Consider the following 27,025-nt stretch of genomic DNA (forward strand, 5'->3'; position numbering starts at 1 on the left):
GGGAGGTCAGCAGCTGAAAGGCTCTGTCTTTATTGGTAGGCAGTGGTTAGATGAGGGCCGGCCATCAGTCTTTCTGTCGGTGGTTGACAGGGTAGCTGTGGGCGGCAGTGATTTCCGAGGGGTGGTTTTAAAGGCGGGCGGAAAAGCATAACTGCGGGTTTCGTAGGGGTGAGAGCAGAGTGTAATGGATGCGTTAGTAGCAGGCACAAAGGCAGTGGTCTATGTTTGAAGGTGGTCAACTGAGCGGACTTCGCTTGAAGGTGGGTCATCAAGTAAGAGGATCTGTTTGGTGGGACGGCTAGTGGTAGTGTTATGTTACTTTGATGGAGGGTGCAGCAGCAGTATTTACTGCTATATGTAAATCGCCCGATGAAAGGGCAGATGTGACCAATGGAGGAACCAGAATCATATTTTTATGGCTGTGGTGAGCCCCTGCAGTATGGCGGGTCGCTGGCCTGAGAGCTCTTGACTGGCGCGGAGAATGGGGGGGCCCTCCATGTACTTTGCAGGGGGGCCCCTCAAGTTTCGTTAAGCTACTGATAAACTTTTCTCCTGGTTGCCATATCTGGTACTGACCGATCAAGCTGGCTTTATCCCAGAGCAATCTTCCTCATTGAAGCTGAGGATCCTTAGATTCATACTACACTGCGTGGAGCCAGAGCTCATGTCGGTAGCTAGCAGAGAAAGCTTTCGACTCTTTGGAATGGTCTTTCATGAAGGAAGAAATTGAGAGAACTCGAGTTGGTGCTTGTGCGGTGCAAATGTTATGCTTGATTACATTTACTAATCACATCTTAATCTGAGTTTTAATTTGTGGCCATAGATGTATAAGGAAGCCCCACTATATGTAATCGTAGCATAATCATTAGTTTATAGTATATTTGCATTTAACTGAATGTATTTTCCTAAATTGACACAACAGCGAGTAGGCCTTAGCCTGTACAAAGGTTTTACAATTAAACATGCTGTTGTTGTCGAAATGTGCTTTCACGTTTTCCTTCTTTTTACAGGAGCCAGATAACAACCTTCTTTAGTTTGAAAGGGAGCTCATTGTTTTGCTTTTAGAAATGTTAGGTTAGACCTAGATAATTGGGTGCTTTAAATGGGAAAAAATAAGTGCAGATACTCATTAATATGAGCTAGAGGTGTGGCAAGTGGGCGGGGCTAGGGGCGGCGCTAAGAGCAACATATGATGATACATAATGAATTCTGTACCAGTTGCAGCCATTATCTAAACACATGAAAAATATGTTCATGTAAACGAAACAGGTTAACTCATTACACAAAATAAAATCCAAACAGGATGATATGTGAGCAGTTCCTCGTTTTGTAATATTTGCTGCTTTTTCATGCCATACTGTTATTTGTTGTTGTTTGGCAAAATACTATCTGCTCTCAAGCGTACACACACACACACACACTCGCACTCACTCACACTCCCTCTTAAATCTCCAGAGTGTCCTGATTCTCTCCCCCTGTCCCTCACTTTTCTCTCACAGAAAAACAGGCACAGACAAACAGACAGACATAAGCAAACACTCACAAAAAGTCTCAGGTGGGATTAAAGCCATTTTAAACTCCTTACCTCCCATGACTTTCTAAAATGCTGCTGTCCATGTGCTGCCTCCTTCCCTGTGTTTGCCCAAATGCGCACAATAGTGGGAATGTGATTAACAGCACAGGGCCTAAATGGGCTCTCCACTGTCAATACTGAGTGATGGTGAACACAGCGACATCATGCAAATGATCCCATGCTGAATAGTTCAAAAGCGGCTCTGCTCAGGACTATAGAAGCGCCGTTTCTGTCAAATAGGTTCCAACCATGAAAGCCTAGTGCTCACCGGCACTAGCAGCCAGTGAGTCTATCTTTCATGAGTATTGGTACTCTCCTCAGGAGTAGAGAAGTGCCGGTACGTATCAGGGATTAAAATAAGAAGTTCTGGTACACAGTACCTGTGAGTACCAGCTCATTTAAAACAATGCCACTGCCCTTTTCCCTATCACCAGTCTCTTCCTGTTTCCATGCCTTTACATAGGCATGTCCTCTCCATGCGCCTCTCATCTTTACCCAGCCTCTAAGCTTATCTCCCTTCTTCTGCACTTCTTCCTCCCATCTTTTGCATACTTTTTCCACCAGTCTTCAATTTCCTCACTGTTTTTTCCCTACTTGTCTCCTGTTCTCCCCTCCATGCTGTACTCATCCCCTAAGTTTGCCACCTGGCCAGTATTTTGTTTGTTCTGCAGTGTGTGTGTGTGTGAGCGTGTGTGTGTGTCTGTGTGCGTCTGTCTGGGAGTGTGTGTGTCTGGGTGTGCGTGGGTCTGGGTGTCCATGTGTCTGGGTGTGCGTGTGTCTAGGTGTGTGTGTGTGTTCTGTGTGTGTGTTTCTGTCTGGCTGTGTGTCTGTCTGTATGTGTGTCTGTCTATATGTGTGTCAGTGTGTGTGTGTGTCAGTGTGTGTGTGTGTTAGTGTGTGTGTGTGTCAGTGTGTGTGTGCATCTGGGTGAGCATGTGTCTTGGTGTGTGTGTGTTTGTGTCTGTGTCTGTCTGTGTGTATAGGTGTGTGTCTGTGTTTGTGTGTGTATCTGTCTGTATGTGTGTCTGTCTGTATGTGTGTCTGTCTGTATGTGTGTGTATGTGTGTCTGTATGTGTGTCAGTGTGTGTGTCTGTATGTGTGTCTGTGTGTGTGTCAGTGTGTGTGTGTATGTGTGTCAGTGTGTGTGTGTGTCAGTGTGTGTGTGTGTGTGTCTGGGTGTGCATGTGTCTGTGTGTGTGTGTCTGTCCGTCTGTGTGTGTCTGTATGTATGGGTGTGTGTCTGTGTTTGGGTGTGTCTGTCTGTATGTGTGTCTGTCTGTATGTGTGTCAGTGTGTGTGGCACCAGAGTTATGACTACAGGAATGTGGGTTTAGACGATTCATGTATAAAGAACTCAACAAATATCTGGTATTTTTATCAGAAAATAAGTGGCAATCCTAACTTCACCTGTCACCTCACTTCTTTACATTCATCCCACCTCTGCTATGTTCACCTCATCTTTATCCCCAACCAAAGCCATTGCCAGTTGTCATGTAGCTCATTCCTAGAGTGCTGCAGCGTTTCCTGCTATTCATTTCCCTATGGGCAGGGCTACCTTCACGCCCATAGAGCCAGTACTCAGGTCAGTCCCTGGTATCTTGTAAATACAGTGATTAATGTTGGAGGGGCTCACAAAGAGAAGCAGCTCCTGTCCTGAACAAAAAGTTGCAAAGAAAACCGGCTTTGGCGAAGGCAGGGGATTTTCTTGGGCTGCCACTCACTTTAGTACAGTCAATGCCATCAATATCCTAAATACGACTGGATTACGGACTGTCTTTCTTAACCCATTTGCACACCTGATTGAGAGGGGCGGGGGTGAGGCTAAAGCACTTTCAGTTGAATAGTCGTTGCGCATGTGATCGACAGGGAAGGGTCTGTCTAGACCCTGTCCTGTTAATCCCAGCGTGACGTAAGGCTCCCCCTCTTAGACCCCCTGCAGCCAGGGGCCATTCACATGGGCGCTGCTGGAATCTCCAGCAGGGACTCTGCAAGAGGCTTGGCGCACTTACAAGCACCTGAGCTATAGGAGAGACATAACCGGAGCCTGCAGTCCCATCTATTAAGGTACCGGTACTCTCTCTGGCTAATGAGAAGTGCCGGTACTGAGGGCCTGAAAATTCAGAAGTGCTGGTACTCAGTACCGGTGAGTACCGGCCCATTTAGAGCATTGCTTGTGAGTTACACCGTGTGGGGGGATGAAAAAGAATTTCCTGTACTTTGCAGACCAGACCGGGGATACATTCAAGTCCGTGCAGCCGTGCAGCTGTGTGCACCTTTGGGCAATGGTGAGAACAAGGAAAGGTTACCTGCTCCAAGAAGATGGTGCAACATGATTGGTCCGATCGGTGGAGGGTTTGTGGGAGACACTTTGGAGGACTGCATTGTACTTAACTATGTGTCTTAGAAGAGTTTGAGAGATCCTGTCCTGACTTGGCTGAGAGCAGACCTTTCCCTAACTCTGACGTGTCCCCCTATTCTTGGTTCGTAAGCTTGACTCATGTGCTATCTTTGCCTCATACTTTTTATTGGTTCACTAAAATCTGACACCTTCTGGTTAGGAATTCACCTCTTTCATTATAGGTGCTCTGTTTGGTTTAGGGAAGTTCCTTTATGGAATCGATACTTTGTTCTGCATTTTGTACTTCGCAATGATCCGCATTGCCATCTATCTGATATATAATCATATATTGATTATCCAGTTTGATTTTTATGTTTAACCGATTAATCAATTTACTAAAAGAATAAAGCATGTAACTTTGACTAATCTACAAATAAACCTTCATGGTTTGGAAACCATCCTCTCTGTCGTTCTTCTGGAGCCAACTTGGTTTTACTACAATTTGAATTAGTGTGATGGTCAGCTCCCACCATACACTTTCAGTCAATAACTAAAGGTTCACACAACCTCAGACAGATGACATCGCTCCCCATCTTCGCAAGAAACCTCAAAACCTGGTTGAGGTTTCTTGCGAAGATGGGGAGCGATGTTATCTGTCTGAGGTGGAGTGGAAGGTCGTTCCAGGCACTGGCCCCGTGGAAGGAGAAGGAGCGGGCTCCCGATCTGGTCTTTCTGGTGCAGGGGACCACGGCGTAGGAGAGCAGAGCTGATCGTAGGGTCCTTTGGGGTGCGTGGAATTTAAGTCGGCTGTTCAGGTATGCTGGTCCGGTGTCGTGGAGGGCCTTGTGAGCGTGGGTTAGCATCTTGAAGGTGACTCTAGCTTCTATGGGGAGCCAGTAGAGTGTGCGCAGGTGCTGGGAGATGTGGCAGTGGCTTGGCAGGTTGAGGACCATTCTTGTGGCAGCGTTTTGGATGTTCTGTAGCTTGCGGGTGAGGTTTTTGTTTATTACAGCATAGAGTGCGTTGCCGTAGTCGAGCCTGCTGGGAACCAGGGCGTGAGTGACAGTCTTTCTGTGTTTGAGGTGGATCCATTTGAAGGTCTTACGTAGAAGGTGGAGGGTGTGGAAGCAGGAGGACTAGATGGAGTTCATCCAGCGGTCCATTTTGAGCTCTGAGTCCAGGATGATTCCCAGGATGTGTGCGTGGTCCGTGGGGGTGGGCAGGCTTCCGAGGGCGGGGGACCACCTGGTGTCGTTCCAGGCGTCTGGGCCCATGATGAGTACTTCCGTTTTCTTTGCGTTTAGTTGTAGGCAGCAGTTTTTCATCCATTTCCATGCCTTCTCGAAAGTTGTGCCTGGCGGTGTTGGGCTCGTTGGATAGGGAGAGGATGAGTTAGGTGTTGTCTGCGTATGACACAATGTTGAGCCCGTAGGTTCTGACGATGGGGGCGAGTGGAGCCATGTAGACGCTGAAGAGTGTAGGGCTGAGGGAGGACCCCTGGGGGACTCCGCAGGTGGTAGGTGTAGGGTCTGAGAGGAAAGGGGGGTGTCTGACCCGCTGCATTCTGCCGGAGAGGAAGGAGAGGATCCAGTCAAGGGCCTTGTCTTGGATCCCTGCGTCGTGGAGTCTGCGTATTAGGGTGCGGTGAGAGACTGTGTCGAACGCCACTGAGAGGTCGAGGAGGATGAGGGCTGCTGTTTCTCCCTTGTCCAGTAATGTACGGATGTCATCTGTTGTGGCAAGGAGGGCGGTTTCTAAGCATGGGCTGAAAATTCGTTCCGCTCGAGGAATTTGTGGATTTTTGGCAATTTAATGGTCTGCGAATCGCGCAAAATTGCCAAACAACCCGCAAGTTCGTGAATTTTTTTTGCTTGCTCGCGCTTCAAAAATACAATCTTGCGCGCGCTGCATTGGCTTACCTTGATTCTGAGTTTGCCAAATTGTTTTCCTCCCACGAACAAGATGGCTGCGCCCAAAAACGACTGCATGGGTAAGTTCGCGGTAGCCGCGCTGAAAAAAACCCAGCGAACATGCAAAAATAAAAAAATCCGCAAGTTCGCACAAATTTCGCAGATTTTGCGGACCGCGAATTCGCTTTCACGCGAATTTACGTACATCGAATTCGCAAATTTCGCCCATACTTAGCGGTTTCCGAACTGTGTTTTTTTCTGAAGCCGGATTGGGAGGAGTCCAGGATGTTGTGCTCTTTCGATGAATGTGGTGAGTTGGCTGTTGATGGCTTTCTCAAGGACTTTCGCTGGGAACGGGAGCAGGGAGATGGGTCTGTAGTTTTTCAGGTTGGTGGGGTCCGCCGAAGGGTTCTTCAGGAGGGGGTTGATCTCAGCGAGTTTCCAATTGTCAGGGAACAAGGCGATTGCCAGGGAGTGGTTGATGGTGTGGCAGAGCATGAGTGTGATGGAGTCGGTGTCTCTGTTGAAAATGTGGTGGGGGCAGGTTTCCGTGGGGGCCCCGGAGTGGATTGACTTCATCGTCTTCAGTGTGTCTTCGGTGGTGAGGGCTGTCCAGTTGTCGATCGCTGGCTTCAGGGTGTCGGGTGGTTGGTGAGGGTTCAGTGTGTTGGTTGTGTTCGTTGAAGTTGTCGTAGATGCTCTTGGTTTTGTGGTGGAAAAAGGTGCTTAGTTTGTCGCAGAGGTCTTATGACTGTGGGATGTCAGTGGACTCGCTGGTAGGTTGGGTGAACTCCTTGTTGATGTTAAAGAGTTCTTTACTGTTGTGTGCATGAGTGGAGATTCTGTCTTCAATCGCTTTTTTCCTCATTTTTCTGATGAGTTCGGGGTGGGCGTTGGAGGCGGCTCTGAAGTTGTTGTGGGCTTCTGTGGATTTGGTGTTGCTCCAGGCCTTTTCGAGGCAGCGGCAAGTGCGTCTGGACACCCGAAGCGAACCATATAGCTTTCTTGGCATGGGTGTTGTTGTTTTTCTTGAGGGGGCTATGGTGTTGGTGCAGTCGAAGATCCATCTGTCCAGGGTTTGGGCTGCGGTGTTGGCTTTGTCGTTTTCCGTTATGGTTGGGGTGGAGTTGCTAAGTGAGGTTAGGTGGTTGTTGGTGATTCTGGTCCAGTTTCTTCGTGGGAGCAGGTGCTGGTGGCGGTGGATGGTGGGTATTCTGAAGGTGAAGTGGATGCATCGATGGTCAGTCCATGGGAGTTCGGTGGTGTGGCTGAAGCTGATGGAGTTTCCTGTTGTGAAGAGGGGGTCAAGGGTGTGTCCTGCTGAGTGCGTGGGTTCGGTCACGATCTGGCGGAGTCCAATGTTGTGGAGGTTGTCCAAGAGGGATGTGGTGCTGGGGTCCAGTTGGTTGTCGAGGTGGAAGTTGAGGTAATTGCCAGTGAAATTGCTCTCCCTCCCTCGCAGCTCCACCATTAAGTGAGGCCTTCCCCCTAGCCCCTGCACTCTCGAGTGTTAGTGTTAGAGACCCTCCTCCATCTGCAGGTTTCACCTGCGCCTCATCCCTGGTGGTCCAGTGGACCTCTGTCTCCATTCTCTTGCTCCAATTTTTCTCTCCTTTTTTACTCGTTTTTTACCTCACTTCTATCTCCCCCCTTCACTCTCCCTCTGGGTCTTAACCTCCATTTTCTGTCATTTTCCCCTCATTTCAAGCTCCCCCCTTCACTCTCCTGTGTCTTTCCTCCGTTTTTCACTCGTTTTTTACCCTCATCTCAATCTCCCCGTTTCACTCTCCTGTGTCCTCTGTGACTTTCCTCCACTCTTTCTTGCACTTTTGCTGCCTTATTTGCACTTTTCTCTCTCTTTTTGCCTTTTTCCTTTTGCCTTTTTTAGCCCATTTTTCCCCGTCGCTGCTGCCCACGCGGCCCCTCCTCCCCAAGCACGACCAGTGCGACCGGCCCAATCCATCTCCCCTCCCAGCTGTCCAGCCCTCCCCGACCCCTACTTAATGGGGGCCACTGCAGGGACAGGCGAGCAAGACCACTGACTCATTGTCAGTGAAATTGCTCTCCCTTCCTCGCAGCTCCACCATAAAGTGAGGCCATCCCCCGAGTCCCTGCACCTTCGAGTGTTGGTGTTCGAGGCTCTCCTCTTGTATAGTCTTTGTTTGCTACAGTTGAACCAATTGGACTAGCACACCAGATGACAGTGACATGAAAAGGAAATCAAGATCAGGAAACATTGGACCTTATTTAAAGTTTGGTGGACAGGGTAATCATCACAGAATTGGCAGTTGTCCCGTCCACATACATCATAACCTGCGGCATTTGTAATAGGGCAGACAGAATATCTGCCATATTTGTGGCGGAGTGTCCTATCACCAAAATCAGGTCCATAGCCTTTGTACGTGGAATAACATGGCACACCTAGGTAAGGGAATTGAGGAATATGAAGAAAACTGAAGTGGAAATTATGTTTCTAGGTCCTGCCACATCAGGCCCCGCCCAGTGAGGAGACATGTTTATGTTCACTTTACCTTCTGGTCTATACAATACAAGTCATGTGTGACATCTGTTTTGGAGCAGGTTAAAAGTGTCAGTCACATACACTTCAAAATGCTTGCAAAGTTGGCATATGAAAATTATTGAATGGAAATATAAAAAAGATTTGAGGGTTTTATGGTTTACAAAGTCGTGTTACATGTGTGAGAATACATGGCATGTGACATTAGATTGGGCCACTGTTCTTTATCCAATAAAGGCAAGAAACATTCACGCCAGTTAATCAATCAATCAGGACTTGTAGAGCTTGGCTGCAGACTTATTTGTGCCTGATTGTGCCGGCGCCACTGCCATTTGCATCGCGCTATTTTCAATTGTGCCCCAATCCTGTTGCGATATTGGCTTGCTGCCATTTTGTTTTTGTTGTTGTTGTTGTGCCTCTCTGCCCTGATCTCGACCCCGCTCCTGCCTCCCAGCTGATCCTCCCTCGCCCCTCCCCTTCCACTATCCACATATGACAGATGCCTACGCGCGCAGCGTTCACGCACAGCGGACACGCCCCATGCGCGGCGAAGGTGCGCCGAAGGTGCGCCAAAGGTAAGCCCGTCTATGCCCGTCCGCGCCTGGTCCGCGCCCAGCGCTAGACCCCCTGGTCCACGCAAATCCCATTCCACCCGCATAATATACGACGCCGCAACCCTCTCAGCACTTAACCCCGGCCCACTCCCTAACTGCTACCAAGCCGCTCCAGGACACACCCATTAACCCTTCACCTTCCACTCCTGCAAGTTCGACTGCATCAGGACCCACACCAAATCCACAAACTCCACACAGAGCTCGGACACTAACCACCTAAAGTGCTTACTGCTCAACACCCGCTCAGTCCACAGACACTCCATCGAACTCTGGAACCTACTCGACACTACATCGCCGGGCATCGCCTTCCTTACAGAAACATGGATGAACGCCTCATCAGTCCCGACATCGCCATAGCCATCCCGGACACCTACAAGATCATCCGAAAGGACCGCATCAACCAAACAGGAGGAGGCATCGCCATCGTCCATAAGAACACCATCCGCATCACAACCAGCTCCGACGATAACCTCGCTACCGCCGAACACCTTCACTTCCAGACTCACACCGACCCCAAAACCACACTCAGAGGCACCCTTATCTACAGACCTCCAGAACCCCGCTCACAATTCAGTGAAGACATCGCTGACTTCATCAGCCCACATGCCATCCCATCCGAGAACTACATTCTACTGGGAAACCTCAACTTCCACCTGGACAAGAAAAACGACAACAACACCACCACCCTTCTGGACAACATGGCCAATCTCGGACTCAAACAACTCGTTGACACCCCCACCCACTCCGCCGGACACACGCTTGACCCTATCTTCACCTCCAGCAAGCACATCTCCTTCGATCACACCACAGCTCTCCATTGGACGGACCACAGCTGCGTTCACTTCCACTACAAAAAATCCACGTCCCATAACCCCCCACAACCTATTCCCCGAAGAAACTGGAACAAAATCACCACCGACCAGCTCTTCTCGTCGCTTCAACAAAACACTCCTGCCAATTCATCGGACCCAAACCAAGCAGCCACCAACCTCACACAATGGATCACCCACAGCGCAGACGAACTAGCACCCTTGAAAAACCATCTAATCAAGCAAGGGAACAAAAAAGCCCCCTTGTTCAACGATGACCTTAAGAAATCCAAGAAGTTCTGTCGGACTCTCGAGAAAACCTGGAGAAAAAACTCTACCATTGACAACCTGGCCTCCTTCAAGAACGCCACCCGCAAACACCACCAACTCATCCGATCCACCAAGAAATCAACATTTAAGGATCGACTTGACAACAATGCCCAAAACAGCAAGGAACTATTCAACATCGTCAAAGAATTCACTAACCCCTCCGCAGGCACTAACGACATCACCCCCTCCCAAGACCTCTGCGACTCTCTATCATCATTCTTCCACAACAAAATCGCCGAAATACATAACAGCTTTCAAAACCAGTCCGAAGACCAGCCCACTCCACCCACCTCCGAACCAAAATCCCCCTCTAACAACCTTTGCGCCTGGAACCCAATCACCACTGAAGACACCATCCGCCTGATGAATTCCATCCACTCAGGATCGCCAACCGACCCTTGTCCCCACCACATCTTCAACAAAGCAGACTCCATCATCGCACCCCATCTCCAAGACATCATCAACTGCTCCCTCAACTCCGCCACCTTCCCAGAAAACTGGAAACATGCCGAACTCAGCGCCCTTCTGAAGAAACCCACGGCTGACCCAACCGAACTTAACCACATCGCTGCTACAGCAATTCCCCTGCTGTGCTGAAGGGTCTTCATTCCCATTATACATGACGAGCTCAGCTCGTCCTCAGCACAGCTCCACTGTGTCTCATGACGAGCTGAGCTCGTCATGAGCATCGATGTGGTTAAGAACTACTGCCCCATCTCGCTCCTCCCATTCCCCGCCAAAGTCATCGAGAAAGCCGTCAACAGTCAGCTCGCGGCCATCCTCGAATCCAACAAATCCCTCGACTCCTCTCAATCAGACTTCCGAGCCAAACACAGCACCGAAACCGCCCTCATAGCAGCAACAGATGACATCCGAACACTACTGGACAACGGAGAAACAGTTGCTCTCATCTTACTTGACCTCTCCGCAGCCTTCGACACAGTCTGTCATAGCACCCTCATACAGCGCCTCAGCAACATCTGAGTACAAGGAAAGGCATTGGACTGGATCATATCGTTCCTCACCGGAAGAACCCAGAGAGTCCGCCTCCCCCCTTTCAAATCAGAGGCCACTGAAGTCATCTGCGGCGTACCACAAGGATCATTACTCAGCCCCACCCTCTTCAACGTATACATGAGTCCCCTCGCATCCATCGCGCGCCAACACAACCTCAACATCTTCTCCTACGCAGATGACACCCAGCTGATCCTTTCCCTCACAAAAGACCCAAACACCGCCAAAACCAACCTACACGAAGGAATGAAAGAAGTAGCCGAGTGGATGAAGAACAGCCGTTTAAAACTAAACTCGGACAAAACAGAAGTCCTCATCTTAGGACCATCCCCCTCTGCCTGGGACAACTCATGGTGGCCACCGGCCCTCGGAACCGCACCCATACCTACGGACCACGCACGTAACCTGGGCTTCATCCTAGACTCCTCCCTCTCGATGACCAGACAAGTCAACGCCGTCTCATCATCTTGCTTCAACATCCTACGAATGCTCAAAAAAATCTTCCGTTGGATCCCCACCGAAACAAGAAAGACAGTCACCCACGCACTGGTCACAAGCCGATTGGATTACGGCAACACCCTTTACGCCGGAACCACAGCCAAACTACAGAAAAAACTCCAACGCATCCAAAACGCCTCAGCCAGGCTCATTTTGGACATCCCTCAGCAAGCTCACATTTCCGACCACCTGAAAGACCTCCATTGGCTCCCTGTCAACAAGAGAATAACGTTCCGTCTCCTCACCCACGCACACAAAGCCCTCTACGACCTAGGACCCGAATGCCTCAACACGTGTCTATCCTTCTACACCCCCTCCCGCCAACTACGATCGTCCAATCAAGCCCTCGCCGGGGGAAGATCCTTCTCCTACTTAGCGGCTAAAACCTGGAATTCTCTCCCCACCCACCTCCGCCTCACTCAGAACCACTTCTCTTTCAGAAAGCAACTAAAAACCTGGATATTCGATAAGTAAATTCACCTCCTTCCCTCAAGCGCCTTGAGACCCTCTGGGTGAGTAGTGCGCTATATAAATTTTTGAACTTGAACTTGAACTTGGCTAATCACCAGTAGGGGTAACCAAGTGCTGGAATTCTGCTGCTGTCAGTCGAAGAGTCATGTCTTGAGTCCCTTTCTAAATTCCGTGAGCGAGGATGCTGTTTGGGGATGGACTGAAGGTCATTCCAAGACTTGTCGGCAAAGTAGGAGAAGGAGTGACCTCCCCGTAACTTTGACGGATGCAAGGAGTGTGTGCAAGGCAGGTGGAGCAGAGGTGTCTGGAGGGCTGGTGGTAGTTCAGGCGGTTGATGTGTGCTGGTCCTTGTTCATGGAGGGCCTTGTAGGCATGTGTCTACATCTTGAACTGGCATCTTTTCTGGATGGGGAACCAGTGGAGATTCCTAGGGTGGAGGGTGATGTGAGTCCTTTTGGGGAGGTCCAGAATGAGTCTTGCAACTGAGTTGTGAATGGTCTTGAGTCTCTTCAGGAGTTGGGTGCCGATTCATGCATAGAGTACGTTGCTTGGCGTTCTTCCTGGTGTCAACGTGGAGCCATTTGAAGATCTTTCAGAGCATGCGAAGGGTGTGGTAGCAGGTGACGTGATTGCATTGATCTGGTGTTTCATGGTAAGTTTGCTGTCTAGGTTGTGGGCATAATCTGTTGGTGAGGGTGTGGGTCCTAGTTCACAAGGCCACCAAGTGTAGTTCCACAGGGAGGTGTTGTTTCCAAAGATCAGCACTTTGGTCTTTTCCGTGTTGAGCTTCAGGTAGTTGGTCTTCATCTAGTCAGCGACGCCCTTCATGCAGTTGTGAAAGTTGGTCCTGGTGGTGGAGGGAGCTTCTGAGAGTGAGGGGAGGAGTTGGGTGTCATCTGCGTAGGAGAATATGTTGATGCCATTGGTTTTGAAGATGTTGGCTCGGGGTATCACGTAGGTGTTGAACAAGGTGAGACTGAGGGATGATCAAACTTGTGGAACACTGCAGGTAATGCTCTTGGGTTGGGACATGAATGGAAATAGGTAGAACCTCTGGGTCCATCCTGTTAGGAAAGATGCGATCCATCGAAGGGAATTTCCCTAGATCCCGATGTGGTGAAGCCTCCTGATGAGGGTGTGGTGGGATACTGTGGGATACTATGTTGGACGATGCTGAGAGGTCGAGGAGGATCAGGGACGCTGTGTCACTCAAGTCGTCTGTAGTGGTGATCAGGGTGGTCTTGGTGCTATGGTTGGCGCTTAAGCCTTTCTGGGATGTGTCCAGGAGTTTGTTGTTCTCTAGGTGTTTGGTAAGTTGTTGGTTGATGGCCTTCTCCAGGACTTTAGCGGGGAAGAAGCGGAGAGATGGTAGTTCTAGAGTTCACTGGGGTCGGTGGAGGGTTTCTTCATGAGGTGTCTGACTGCTGCATATTTCCATTGCTTGGGGAATGAGGGAGTGGTGATGAATGCGTTTAGGATGGAGATGAGCTCAATGCTGATTTTCTTGCTTCCAAGGTTCGAAAATTGGTGGGCACAGGGGTTAGAGGGTGCTCCTGAGTGGGTGGAGTTCCTGATGGTCATTGTGTCCTGTGTAGTGAGCTGTTTTCATGCTGAGGGTTGTCGGTAATATCTGTTGTCATGAGGAGGCTGTGAGGATTGGTGGGTTGGTGTTTGAAGTTGCCAGAGCCGGTCCTAGGCCTTCTGAGGCCCCGGGCGAAAGGGAAGATGTGAGGCCCCTCTAATTGCATATTGCGTCGCAAGAAGTGACATCACTTCGCAGGCCTTTTGATCCTAGTTATTTGGCATCACTGATGCAAACTAATGTGGATATCAGTAACATGGACAACAAGTAGAGGGGATGGAAAACAGGTGAGCAAATATCCATGAGTGTAACACCTTGAATGATTAGTTGGACATGCCCCCAAATTCCAAAGGAACCAGAGGGTCAAGAAAACAGCAGTATAAATTTCACAGCTTAAAGGCCTCTAAAGTACATATCACAGGAAAAGCAAAGAAAGCCTGATTGGGAAAGCAGCACAATTAAATTGAAACTGAAGTAGTAAAGTTGTGAAAATATATAATAAAAACGAGCGAGTGAGTATATAATTTGTCATTTTTAGGCTTCATTAGTAGATACATTTGACATTTTTGCCTAATTCCCATATGTTTGGACATGATTACTTTGCATAAACATTTTGTCTCTCTATGTTTCAAATTTTAGTAAACTTTTCATCCTCTGCGGCAAAAATGTCATGCGAGAACTGTGAAAAAGATATTCACATATTCATTGATTATAGCATTTTTTGCTGGGACCAGTCTCTCCAAAGTTGATTCACTCAGCGAAACATTATTCCTGATTCACTTTTAGTGTATAAAATGGTTCATTTTGAAAACTTTAAAGGGATAAGAGACCAAACTACGCAATGTGAAGTGACCTTTGAGCAGTCCTTTGGCACGATGAAAAGGGGACTAGGGCACCGCCTCTTAGGGTTGGGGGTGCATTTTGAGATCCTAGGTCTCTTAAGAGGCTCGGCCTACAAAACTAACTTTGTGACCGGAAGCATGTGGTTTAAAATCCTTCCTCTCATAAATGTGTAAGTGGAGCTTTATTTATAAGGAGTGTAACAAGAATGAGTGAGCACTGAGATACTAAGCAGCTCGTGTAGCACCCTTATCGTGGGCCACGAGCAATAATTCAGTTGATACAGGACACGTAAAGTGGAAGTAGCGCTATTCATTGAAATCCTGTACCTTTGGAATGTTGACTTGTATCTGATCGCCCTTATGAAACGGGCTTGTCCATTCCACACAATCTATAGAAGGGCAAACAGCGGTACGTTTTTAACATGCTTGATGGCTGCTGCTGTGTTAATTAGTACAGTATTAGATGTTATCCACCTGTGTGGCACTCGTTTCTTGAACCTGAAACGGAGGAAAAGCTCTATTGGTCAAGTGCACCAGCGGAAGTTGAACAACGTTCAGTGCGGGAAGATGCCCATTGAGTGCATGTATTCACTACTCCCAGGAGTTATTTTATCTGCAGCGGTGCACTGTGTGTGATCTTTCGGCGTGAATCCTAGAGGTTTGTTGAGGAGACTCGGGTGCACCCTGTAGGTCACGAGCTCCATTGCATTGCTGGTAAGTTACATCAGTTATGCACGATTCAAAGATGGAACTATACATAATGAGGATTGCCCAGGATTAAGACCCGGCAAACTAATGTGAGCTCTGAGTGAACCGTCCACAGGTCACTGAAGGGAACCATAGTTCACCAAATGGCAGTTGAAGTTCTCTCTATAGTATGTATGCAATGTATAGTCAGCTCTGTCTGCAGGTCTTTCTTACCTTAAGACGTATGGTACGTTATGCCAAACAACGGGGCCCGAACCGAGTCCGACTCCCACGCGGCCCGAACCTTCCGACTCCCGACTCCTGCTCTCCTGGCCAGGGAGCACGTATGGCGTGCATGCTGTGCAGCGTCACTGCAGAGCCGGGGGCTGACCAAAATGATGTCCAGGGCCGTCATTGGTAGCGCTTTCGTGCGCTACCAGATTGACGGCCCTGGGACCCACATCATTAAAGGCCTGCCGCTCGCGCGCTGTGAACTTCGCACGGCACCACCACCACCAAGCTAGGTGGTGGGGTGCGTGCGTGCATGCACAGTAACAGAGTTCCCTAACTGCCTGCGCTGCGCGAATGCGTGCAGCGCTTTTCAGCACATTCCCGCAACTTCATGTCGGGCAATAAATTTATTTTCGGCCAGGGCCCCCTGCTCTGGATTGGTTTGGAAATGGATTGATTTGCTATTTACTCTGCAACCCAAAAATGTACTTGTCCTGCTCTGTGGTCTACTGCGGGGCCGGCGGCGGGGCCCCCTGAGCGCGAGGCCCTGGGCAGCTGCCCATACCGCCCATGCCTAGGACCGGCCCTGGAAGTTGCTGTAGGTGATTGATATCTTGTTATGGAAGTAGTCCACCAGGGTGTTACAGAGAGGTCCTGCGATGTGCGGAATTGCATTTTCGGTGGTTGATAGGCAAGAGTACTCTCTGACAATGTTGAAGAGTCTCTTGTTGGGTTGGAGCTGGCCTTGATGCGGTCTGTCAGGGCATGATTTTTCATGTCTTTCAGGAGTCCATGGTATTTGTTAACAGCTGCTTTAAAAATAGCTTGGTCTGTGGGATCTTTGCTGATGCACCATCATCTCTCTAGATGTTTGCAGTTGGGTTTCTTGGTACTGAGTACTGGTGTGTACCGGCTGGCTTACTTGGTGGATCTGATAATCTTGGAGGGCGTGATCAGGGCGACTCTGTCGATGCAATTGGTGATCCAAGTGGAGAGGTTTGTGACAGCCTTTCCGAGGTTGATTGAAGAGTCAGGGTGAGTGGTGTTGAGGGTGTGCATCCATTGGATTTCTGTCACTTTGGTCCTGCTGCGGTGGATGGAGCTTCGGGTCTTGGTGGTGGCGCATGGTTCTACAGCTATGGTTTAGTGGATGATGACGTGGTTTGTCCAGATGAGTTCTGTGACAAGGCTGTGCTTGACTCTGTCACTGGCTGTGACGCTTAAGTCCAGCGTGTGGCCTGCGCTGTGTGTGGGGTCAGTAACCAGTTGCGTGAGGCCGATGTTGCTCATGCTGTCCAGGAGGTTGATGGTGTCTTAGAGGTCACTGAGGTGGAAGTTCAGGTCGCCGAGGTAGATGTAGTATTTGTAGTCGATGGCGAGTCTGGCGATGAATTTGCAAATGGTGTTGTACAAGACAGGGCGTGGGCCTGGTGGTCTGTGTGTGAGGGTGCCACTGATGGTTGTTCTGCCTTCAGTTTGGAGTTGGAAGTTGAGGTGCTCCATGATTGGCATAGTGTTGTCTTTGGTGGTGGTACAGCCGATGTTGTTTTTGTGAATGATGGTGTTGCCCCTGGTGTATCATCTTGTATTTGTTGGGTGTTGCGGGTAATCTGGACGATGCGAGGCAGCAATTGTTGAGTCTAGAGTCCAGGGCTCAGAGTTCTTGAGCGCCGTATCTGTGGGTGGTCAGTGGGCCAGGGTCCTTGGCACTGGGAGCGGTCCAGGTGCCAAGAGCCAATGATTCCCAAAACATGAATTTGCTTTCTTAAAGGATTTATTTACTCTTACAATTACACCATTATGCCAAACCTTTAAGTGTGAGTTAATCTGCAGAAATGGAAAGGCTCTGAGGGCCTCCAAATGTATGAGGTGGTGGACACCCACAAACAAGCAGCTTTTGCGTATCCATAAACGTGTTGCAGGTAGTTTTCCACCATGAACACAGTTGGAGATGTGATCCTCAAGAGCAGGGGTAGATTGATATCAATAGAAATATGTAACGCCACTTAAGTGATAGGCAGTCTGCCATTGGTGGTCTTACCTGTCTAAAGGACTGCAGAGATCCTGGGTGCAGGAGGAGCCGAGCACTATCCGGGCCCGCGTCAGAAACACAGGGGCCCAAAACCCAAGGGCGCCAGACACAAACGCCATGGCCGTCACACCCAACGAGGACCAGATGAAGCTGCGGCTGCCAAGAAAGGAAACACAGAATCTGTGAGGTTTTTGGAGAAAACACATGGGACATACATCTCTAGGCACCAGTCGGGGCCTTCCAATATGCACTGTTTTCCACTTTTATACTATAGAATGGAGCAAATGGTATTTGCACCAGGTCAAATATAACATAAACAGGTTTCACACTATTATTCTTGCTTTTAATTAATAAGAATTGGAGAAAATACACATTTTCTACTTTTCGAATGTTAAAGATGTTTGAGCCAAAAATGAGTTTATGCTAGTTTGTAGTACATAAGGAGCAAAAATAATGTAAAAGTATTCCTTTTTCAATATATCTGTTACATATTTAAAATACTTTATAAGCAATAGGTGTTACATTTGGTTTCACAATTCGGTTCCTGATTTTTGTCATCATGCAAAAATCTTTCTGCATAGGAAACTGGAGCAAAATCTTTTGGGCCTATTCCGTGTTCCACACGCATGTAAATTGGCGCACTCAAAAATGCCTAGTTTTTCACTATTGCAAAGTTTCAGTAATACGGCTTCAGTCTTTTTCAAACAAGTAATGGCCAACGAGAAGGGATAAAAGCATAATGCCTTTCATCTGCGATGGCCAACCATCTTGATCTTTTGGGAAATTGCCCGGCATGTAAGGTGTCAATCCAGAGCTAAATACCTCACTTTTTTCAAAAGGATCTCGGATGCATGTGCAAAGTGTCATATGAAGTGAAAATGTAAAGATGACCGTTCTAGTTCCATCAGTTGTGGTGTTTGGAGCATAATTTGAAGACACGGGTACACCCCCGTTTTGTGTGCACCCACTCGTGTGTGCAGCCGGTTGGTGTTCAGAAGCTGTTTGGATTTGTTACCAGCTGCACCGAGTTTGCCCTATGAGTCACGCATTGCCGAGGATCCGGAATTACTGCCATTAATTCATACGAACTTCTACAACCTGGCAGTTCATTGTTTCCGGGTAAGGCGCAGTGTGTGCATTAAAGACTTACTTAGACTTTTCCACGCTGTGGGCATTTAACTCAGAGTGAAGGGAATTATACAGCGCAATTTTGGTGGTAGTCGCGGCTGTATGAACGCGAGATCAGAAAATGGTGGGAGGCGACTTCATTACAAAATTATATTGATGTCGACCGTGTCCCCAGAGGCTTGAGGATATACACCATTCCAGCGTACGAGAACCCGGACCCGAAGTTGTTAGATGCATGGGCAGAACACACTGCGGCATCGTGCAAAGGGAGTCTGAAAATATTAGTACGCTTTGCCTGGAGTGATAGAGATAAGGCTTTGGTACAGATCAAAGAAATCGAGGATGAATTATTAAAGGAGGAAGACCAGGTGACCCTGGGGGAAAAACGAGAACTAATGAAAAAGCGTTTGTAAAAGTATGAACAAAAAATCAAACAACGAAAAGAAGAAAAATTTGAAAGGGACGAAAATGATTATCGTATGGGAAGAGTATTGACCTTCGCAAAGAAGTATGATAACACCAGAAGGCAACTAAGGAAAAAGATGAGTGGGCCAACAACTGTTGAACCGGCTACCTCAGAGTCTGATGCCAATCCTGATGATGTAATCAGTGAAGATGGCAGTGAAGACGCTTCTTCTTTTCACGTGGAATATCAAGTCATGCGCAACAATCAACTAGAGGGAGGCAGGGGAAAGCCTCCGGACAATCAAGCGGCAAGAGGAAGACGCGGCGGGGGGCCGCTGGAAGAAATCCATTAGGCTCTCCACCTGTGACACGCAGCATGAAAAAGTTCTACAAAAAGAAGAACTGAGACATAACCAAGATCCCACAGATCCCAACGATAATCTCACCATCATTAATCTGACGGATAAAGTGTTAACGATTGAGGAAAATTCGACACTTAAATTGGGCCTTCAGGAAGAAGCTGAAGACCTGGCTGTTCGAGCAGTAGCGGCTCCCCCCCCCCCCAGCGCCTTGAGACCCCACGGGTATGTAGCGCGCTTTATAAGTGTCACTGATTGATTGATTGATTGATTGATTATCCTTTTGTCCGGCAGGAATTTCGAATTTGCGCAGACACGTATTGACGTTTTCAAATTTGTCAGAAAGTTGAAACTACATACATTTTTCAAACTTCAACCACCCGGTGAGCACAATGTGGCCAGCAAAGATTTGGACTGCACTGAACTTAGATGCAGCGAGCTGGGAGGCCTGAGAGCAATAGAAGGTCTCCACAAGGAAATCAACACAGAAGGTGATGGTGAGGTAACCAATACCCAAATGCTAGATAATTGGGAGGTGCAACAAAAAGGCGGGGCCAGTGATTTTAAACCGGCCTCCACATTTATGCCAATAATGGGCACTGACGCCATCGATACTTTTTCGGACGCTGTAGTGAGGGATCTCACTAGATTACGGATCATGAGTAAACATGTGCCCAAAAAAGACAACTTCACCAAAACCCACCAAAACCCATTGACTACTCTTTGTGAGGATTCAGGCCTGGTATGTAAGCCCTCCGATAAAGGGGGAAACATTGTTCTACTCACAGCCACCCAATATGAAACGGAGGCTCGTCGCCTATTGGGAGATGCCAACACTTATATGACTGTGAATGAAAGAACATACAATCAGAGTGTGGTCGACTATCACGACATGATATCTAAATGGTACAACATCAACATGTTAAACACAGATGAATATCTGTTTTTACGTTGTCTGAGTCCTGTGATCCCCACTTTCTACTACCTACCTAAGGTTCATAAAGATTTATTAAATCCTCCAGGCAGGCCCATTGTAGCTTCCAATGGGAGTTTGACAGAAAATCTTTCTATCTATGTGGACTCGTTTTTGTCCCCTTTGGTGATGTCCCTGAAATCTTATTTAAGAGATACTAAACACTTTCTGAACTGCATTGACGAGGTGGTCTGGAAAAACACGTATTGTATGCTGGTGCTTGACATCACCAGTCTATACACGTGTATAGCACATGGCGATGGACTAAAAGCTATGGCCAGTTTTTTGGATAAACGTCCCATAAGATTTTATGAGCATAACAAAATGTTGATGGAATTCATGATGTTCAGCCTGAATAATAACATATTTTTATTTGGCAAGCAACTGTATAAACAGATGTCCGGAGTCGCGATGGGTGCCTGCTCCGCCCCCAGCTTTGCGAACCTTTTCGTGGGTTGGTGGGAGGAGCAGGTAGCCTGGAGCGAGAGATACCAAGAATGGGACAGCCGGATAATAGGGTGGTATCGTTACATAGACGATCTTTTCATCATTTTAGAATGCCCTATAGAAACAGCCAACAATTTTGTAGAAGCTCTGAATGACAATGAGATTAATTTAAAATTTTCAGGACAAATCAGCCAAACTTCTGTCAATTATCTTGACCTTACTGTCTATATCGACAGTTTTGGTAAAATGCAGACTAAATTGTTTAGGAAAGAGACGGCGGGCAACTCCACGCTCTTTGCTACCAGTAGTCACCCCGTCAATTAATTGATAGCATCCCTTATGGGGAGTTATTAAGAATAAGAAGGAATAACTCCAATGACGGTGACTTTCAGAAAGCGGCCCATGCCAGCATGCAAAGGTTCAGAATAAGGGGCTATAGTGACAGTGTATTATCCAAGGCCTATGAGAGAGCTAAGAAGATGAGACGGAATGAGCTACTTAAATCTAAAAAGATCGCCAAATCTAACAATGGTAGCTTTCGCCTCATTACTACTTTTTCGCAAAATGCAGGTCAAATTAAGAAAATACTAAGAAAGAACTGGAACATTTTATTGTCTGACAACACTATTAAGGCAGACTTACCACCGAAACCCCTTGTAACCTTTAGAAAGGCTAGATCGTTAAGGGATCATTTAGTCTCCAGTCACTACTCTGCCCCTGAAAAGACCCCTAACTTGCCTGTACTTAATGGTTTTTACCCTTGTGGTCGCTGCAAGGCCTGCAAATATAGTAAGCGGACGCTTACTTATAAGATACCAGGCGTTGCCAATCCTAAAAGAATTATGAAATTTCTGACATGCTCCACACCCTATTCTATTTATTGCCTCTCATGCCCTTGCGGCCTGAACTATATCGGCAGCACTACCAATGCAGTGAAGCTTAGAGTGTTGGAGCACATGCGTGCGATTGCTAAAAAGGATGATGCCTATCCAGTAGCAAGGCATTTTGCTAAAATGCATAAAAGCAACAGGGACCTGTTGGCATATATATGCATAGATAGTGTACCAGCAAGTATCAGAGGGGGTGATCGTCTACTCAAGCTTAGACGACTTGAATCGAGATACATAATTGATTTACAGAGTAAGCACCCTAACGGCCTTAACATGCATGAGGAACTGTCAGTTCATTTAGGCTGATTGGCTGGGCATTGACTTTCTGCATGACTTGTATTACATTTAACCCTTGATATCCTTTGACTGTACCTTTCCTTATCCCCCATCTTTTTCATCCATGTTTTATTGGAACCATGATAAGTTAGTATGAACATTGATGATATTGTATATTTATATATTCATTTTAATTGACTTTTTTGTACTAATGGTATCTGGATGAATTTTTGTTACTCATGCTTACTTAAAGAATTAACATGCATTTGCCCATCTAGGGCGAGATAGAGTTGTGGTGTGGCACCATATTTACCGGTGTATTCATTTAAGCTATATGCACTCTAATATATATGCATGGGGCATGCACATGTGGCAGCATATCGCCGTGATAGTGCCCCTACCTTGCACTATTACTATTGAGTATTATGAATTTTAGGTTGGTTCCACACGCACGCCCATCCAGGGCTAATTCATTCTCATTATCATGTATGTGACTGTGTTTACTCTATTTTGAGGTTGATTGCTATTTTCAATTGCATTTCTTGATTTATGTATCTTACATATTTCTTTACATGCGAATTTATTTATGTTGAAATGTTATTCAACTTGTCCGCATGTAGACGCGGTGTATTGTAGACCGTTCCATGATGGCTGCCATGTATGTATTGCACAGTCCTACCTTGCTTTTCTTTAAGCTGCATGACGTCTTTTTAAACTGACGGGCGCCTCGGCTCTTTGCACAACTTGACGAAGCCCCAAGGCGAAACGCGTCGTTGCTGTTGGTTCTTGCATTAAAATCTTTGTGGAACCTCCCCTGTGTGTGCTACTTTCCTAAAGGACCGATAATCCTGGGATGTTTGGAGCATAATATATATATATATATATATATTGGTTGTGATCAAGGCGGTTCTGCTGCAAAAACGCGTCAAACCATCCAGATGGAATAAAGAACACTTTTCTTTGATATACCTGGTCCCACGGTGTCAGCGCCTGATTTCGTATGCTTGAATCCAGGATTGGAAACTGTATATATATACATATATATATATATATATATATATATACATACATATATATGTAAATTTTGTCTGTTTCTTGTACAATTCGTGTTTACACCTATTTGCATGACCGATGTTAACATGATGTTCTTAAATCAGAGTTTGAGGCACAGAAAGAATACTCCCAGAATGACTCAATCTGTTGTCAGTTGCCAAAAACCTAGGAATTTAAGACAGATTTCCGTGTTCTTCGCCAGCAGTGCAGCCCCTACACCACGTCATTTAGCCCTAAGTGTTATGGCACTGAAATATGAACAAATAGTCATCTTTTTTGCCACTTTTGTTTGAGCCTCCAGTAATAATGCACAACCCTGCTGCTGCTCATATCATCATTCATTCAGTATACTCAGGGCCACTGGAATAATGCGATTGTGCGCCTGTGGCATTTTCCGCATAATTATGGAACCACCGATTTTACCACATAATCCATCCTCTGCTGCATAATCTGCAGATTTTACCCCGCAAAAGTTGTTTCTTGCTCAAACGGTTCAAACGTTACTAAAAATGCGGGGGGCGTGGCTTGCGCGTCGCTTCAGCATGGCGTGTTGCGCTTGAGCTCCGAGGCGAGTTTATCCCGTTGAGCTAATTTCTCCGTTTCTTGCTGCCCTTGTATGCGGAAAAGGCAACCCTCAGCAGCGGAACATGAAGAGAGTTGTTTGACGATGTTTTCCTGATGTTTTGACCACCGGCTGCATGATTTCTGCCTAGCGCTTCAGAGGCGCTCGTCTTCCTCACGAGCGGCCGCCATTTTCCCGCTCTTGGCGTTGCTGACATCTTACCTCAGATGCGCCGCTTTGGATACAATTTTGCAGTGTCACTTCGCTGCCCAGTGCGTTTCTTCTATGCGACCTACAACTGGTAACATTTTTTCCTTTTTTCTGTTATTTTATTGCTGCTTGGCTGGGTCATAAGCTGCTCACGCGCTGTCTCTCTCAGAGCGCTTCTCTCACAGAGGTGCCGATATTTTTCCTCCGAACTCATTACTGTGCTCCCCTGCTCTACACATAATTTCGCCGCTAGTTCTATCTTAGCGCACACTGAGCTTGGGTTGCTATACCTATTTTTGTGAGATATTCTGCGCAGCTTCTGTTTTCCTTTTTCCCTCATGTGGTATTCTTGGAGTCTACTACTTCAACACTGCAAATATGAATCGCTCTACGACCACCAAAGACTCAAAGGATGTTGGCACGTAGTTGAAAAGACTCAAATCAGTCTCTCCGACGCCCGAGTCTCCTCAGTCAGACACTACCTCCACATTGGACACGATATTAGCGCGCCTTAATGAAGTGCATGATATTGCGCAGTCAACAAAAACGAACACAGACTTGTTACAAGTGGAGGTGTCTGCTATCAGAAATGACTTTAAAGCCCTTTCTCTTCGTGTATCTGCTACAGAATCACGAATCAGTTGTGCAGAGGATGGTATACATAAACAATCCAGATCCCTCAACCACTTGGAGCGCTCAATGGCGGCATTGCGCAGAGATCTCACTGAGCAGGAGGACCGTAATCGTAGGTCTAACCTACGCATCTTTGCTTTACCGGAAGATTCAGAGAAATCATCTTCCTCTATGATAGAGTTTCTATCTCATTGGATTCCGGACACCTTACAAATCTCATTCCACAGAGAATTTGAGATAGAAAGAGCACACCGTGTTCCAACGTTTCGACCTAAAGCAGCTACCCAGCCGAGAGCAATCATTTTTAAACCACTGCGGCATCAGCATACTGAATTGATTCTCTCTCATATGAGAAAAGCTAAGCAAGTCATCTGGGATGATCATCGAATCTCCATTTCTCAAGACTTTGCCAGAGACACGGTTATAAGGAGAAAAGGCTTCCTGAATCTTCGGAAACGTCTCTCTGAAATGGGCATTCCTTTTTCGTTTTCTGGTCCTTCTAAGTTCCGCATCACTTATAAAGGACGCTCTAGAATTTTCGATGAGCCAGCGGACTTGGCTACATTCCTGGACAACCAGTTGGAGATAGAGATGGAGATCCAAAGAGCAACGTCGCAGACTCCTGGTGCCTTGGGCACTTGAACTGTTTCTTGTTTGTTTTCTGGATGTATTTTTCTGCATGCTTGATTCTTTCCTCTCTCCCGTAGAGCTTATATGTTGGTCTTCCTTCTGGAATGTTCGTGTTAATTCTGTTCTTCTTCTTTCCATACTGATTTGATTTTTGTCCGTCTCCCTTGCGTTATACTTGCCTACCTTACTCATGGTATTCTTCCTGAATGTACCCTGTTGTTTCTTTCCACTATTTTCTTAATCTTCTATGCTACTTAATTTCCTGGTATGTTTTACCTCTTTTGTTCTTCTCTTTCATGATCATGCCTTTTGTTTTGGTTGGTTTTTCTCCTCTATTCAGAGCTTCTTGTCCAAATTCTCTCTCTTTTATTTCCTACATGTCGTCTTTCAACGTTTGCATTAATTTTTTTGGTTACAGGTCATTTTCTATCTCTCTTTATCTACCTATTCTGCTATTTTTCCACATTTATATTCTCATGCGTATCTATATGTTTGTTTCTGCAATTCAGATTCATAGTATTGTTATATACATTTATAGATTGTTCTTTAATTATGCTGTTCTTTTTTAGACTATATATATTGTTCGCCATGCATATATCTAATGTTCATGATTTACCTTTTATAATTATTTTGCTTACCAATTATTCTAATAGTGTTGCTTAGTATAGATATTTCTCTTGCACAGATGCTATTTTATACATTTGAGTGCTGTAATTTCTTCTTTATCAGTTTTGATATTTACATTATTACGCTATCTTGCGATGCTATGTTTTGATTGTTACCAGTTCCGGTTTTTTCCCTGCTATTAGCTACTATATTTCAGTCTTGGCTATTGTTCTTACTCACTTTTGCTCCTAGTACGGGTCCCTTACTCGCCTTTTCCACGTTCTCCCTTGCATGATGTTGGTCTCTTTTAGGCCTCCCCTTCTGCTTCTTATCTCTCTCTTTTCTATTCTCTTTTCATCTCTTCTTTCTTTTTCTTTCTCCTGGTTTTCCCACATAGACGCTCCCTCACTGTTTCTTTTGTCTGCTGGTTGGTCCCTGGTGTTTATGACGTTGGTTCTTTTTCTGTTATCAATGTCGTCTCTTGTTTATCTTTATCTGTTTCCATGCCGGGTTTAAATGTTTTATCCCTTAATGTTAAGGGTTTGAATCACCCAGTGAAGAAGTCGAAAATCTTAGATTACTGTAGGTCTCTGTCTGCAGATTTGGTTCTCTTTCAGGAGTCCAAAATCTCTAATAAAGAAGCGTTGTTTTTAAAGAAGGGGTGGGTTTCGGATATTTCTTGCTCTGATGCCTCTGGCAAATGAAATGGGGTTGTTACATTAATTTCAAAGAACTCTGGTTTATCGATACTCTCTTCTGATCATGATTCTGAGGGTCGGTGGCTGCTTTCTAAACTGTCGGATGGTCAACACGATTTATATGTTATGAATATCTATGCTCCGAATATTGATGAACCGGCTTTTTGGAAATCCATTACCAAAAAAGTGAATGACACCCCTCACGCTGGTAATCTCATTGTTGGCGGCGATTTTAACTTACCGATGGACCCTCTCTTAGATAGGAACTCTGCTTTTCAGTTTCGACCTCCTAAATCCCACAAACAAATGCTTAACATGTGTTCCATTTCTCACCTTCAAGATATTTGGCGTCTCCATAATCCCACTGGTGGTGATTTTTCTTTCTTTTCTTCGCCTCATTCTTCTTTCTCGCGTATTGACTATCTCCTAGTTCATTCTTCTCTTGTTTCCTCTTCCTCTTCTCCGCTTATACACCCCATTTTGGTCTCGGATCATGCTGCTGTCAGTTTTACGTTGTCATCCTTTGCCCCTAAATCACCCGCTCGTTCATGGAGATTAAATACTGAAGTGTTACATGATTCCTCTCAGGTTGTTGAATTTTCTAAGGATATAGACACTTTCTTCCGTGAAAACGAAGGTTCGGTATCTTCCCCAATCGTTCTTTGGGACTCCTTTAAATGCACTTTCCGTGGTCAGGTTATTAAA

At 46.6% G+C, this 27,025-nt stretch overlaps 1 protein-coding gene across 3 annotated transcripts in view; it reads right to left on the reverse strand.

Moving 5' to 3' along the window:
• Window positions 1–27,025, reverse strand: part of LOC147729731 (protein spinster homolog 3-like) — a 485,480-nt gene that overhangs the window by 313,897 nt on the left and 144,558 nt on the right. For all 3 annotated transcript variants that reach the window (XM_086954613.1, XM_086954615.1, XM_086954614.1), the window contains exon 7: window positions 17,460–17,606. In XM_086954613.1, the coding sequence (XP_086810739.1) occupies window positions 17,460–17,606 (147 nt within the window). The remainder of the gene's footprint in view (window positions 1–17,459; window positions 17,607–27,025) is intronic.

This window comes from Lissotriton vulgaris, chromosome 2_1 (genome assembly GCF_964263255.1).
Source record: "Lissotriton vulgaris chromosome 2_1, aLisVul1.2, whole genome shotgun sequence".
NCBI lineage: Eukaryota > Metazoa > Chordata > Amphibia > Caudata > Salamandridae > Lissotriton > Lissotriton vulgaris.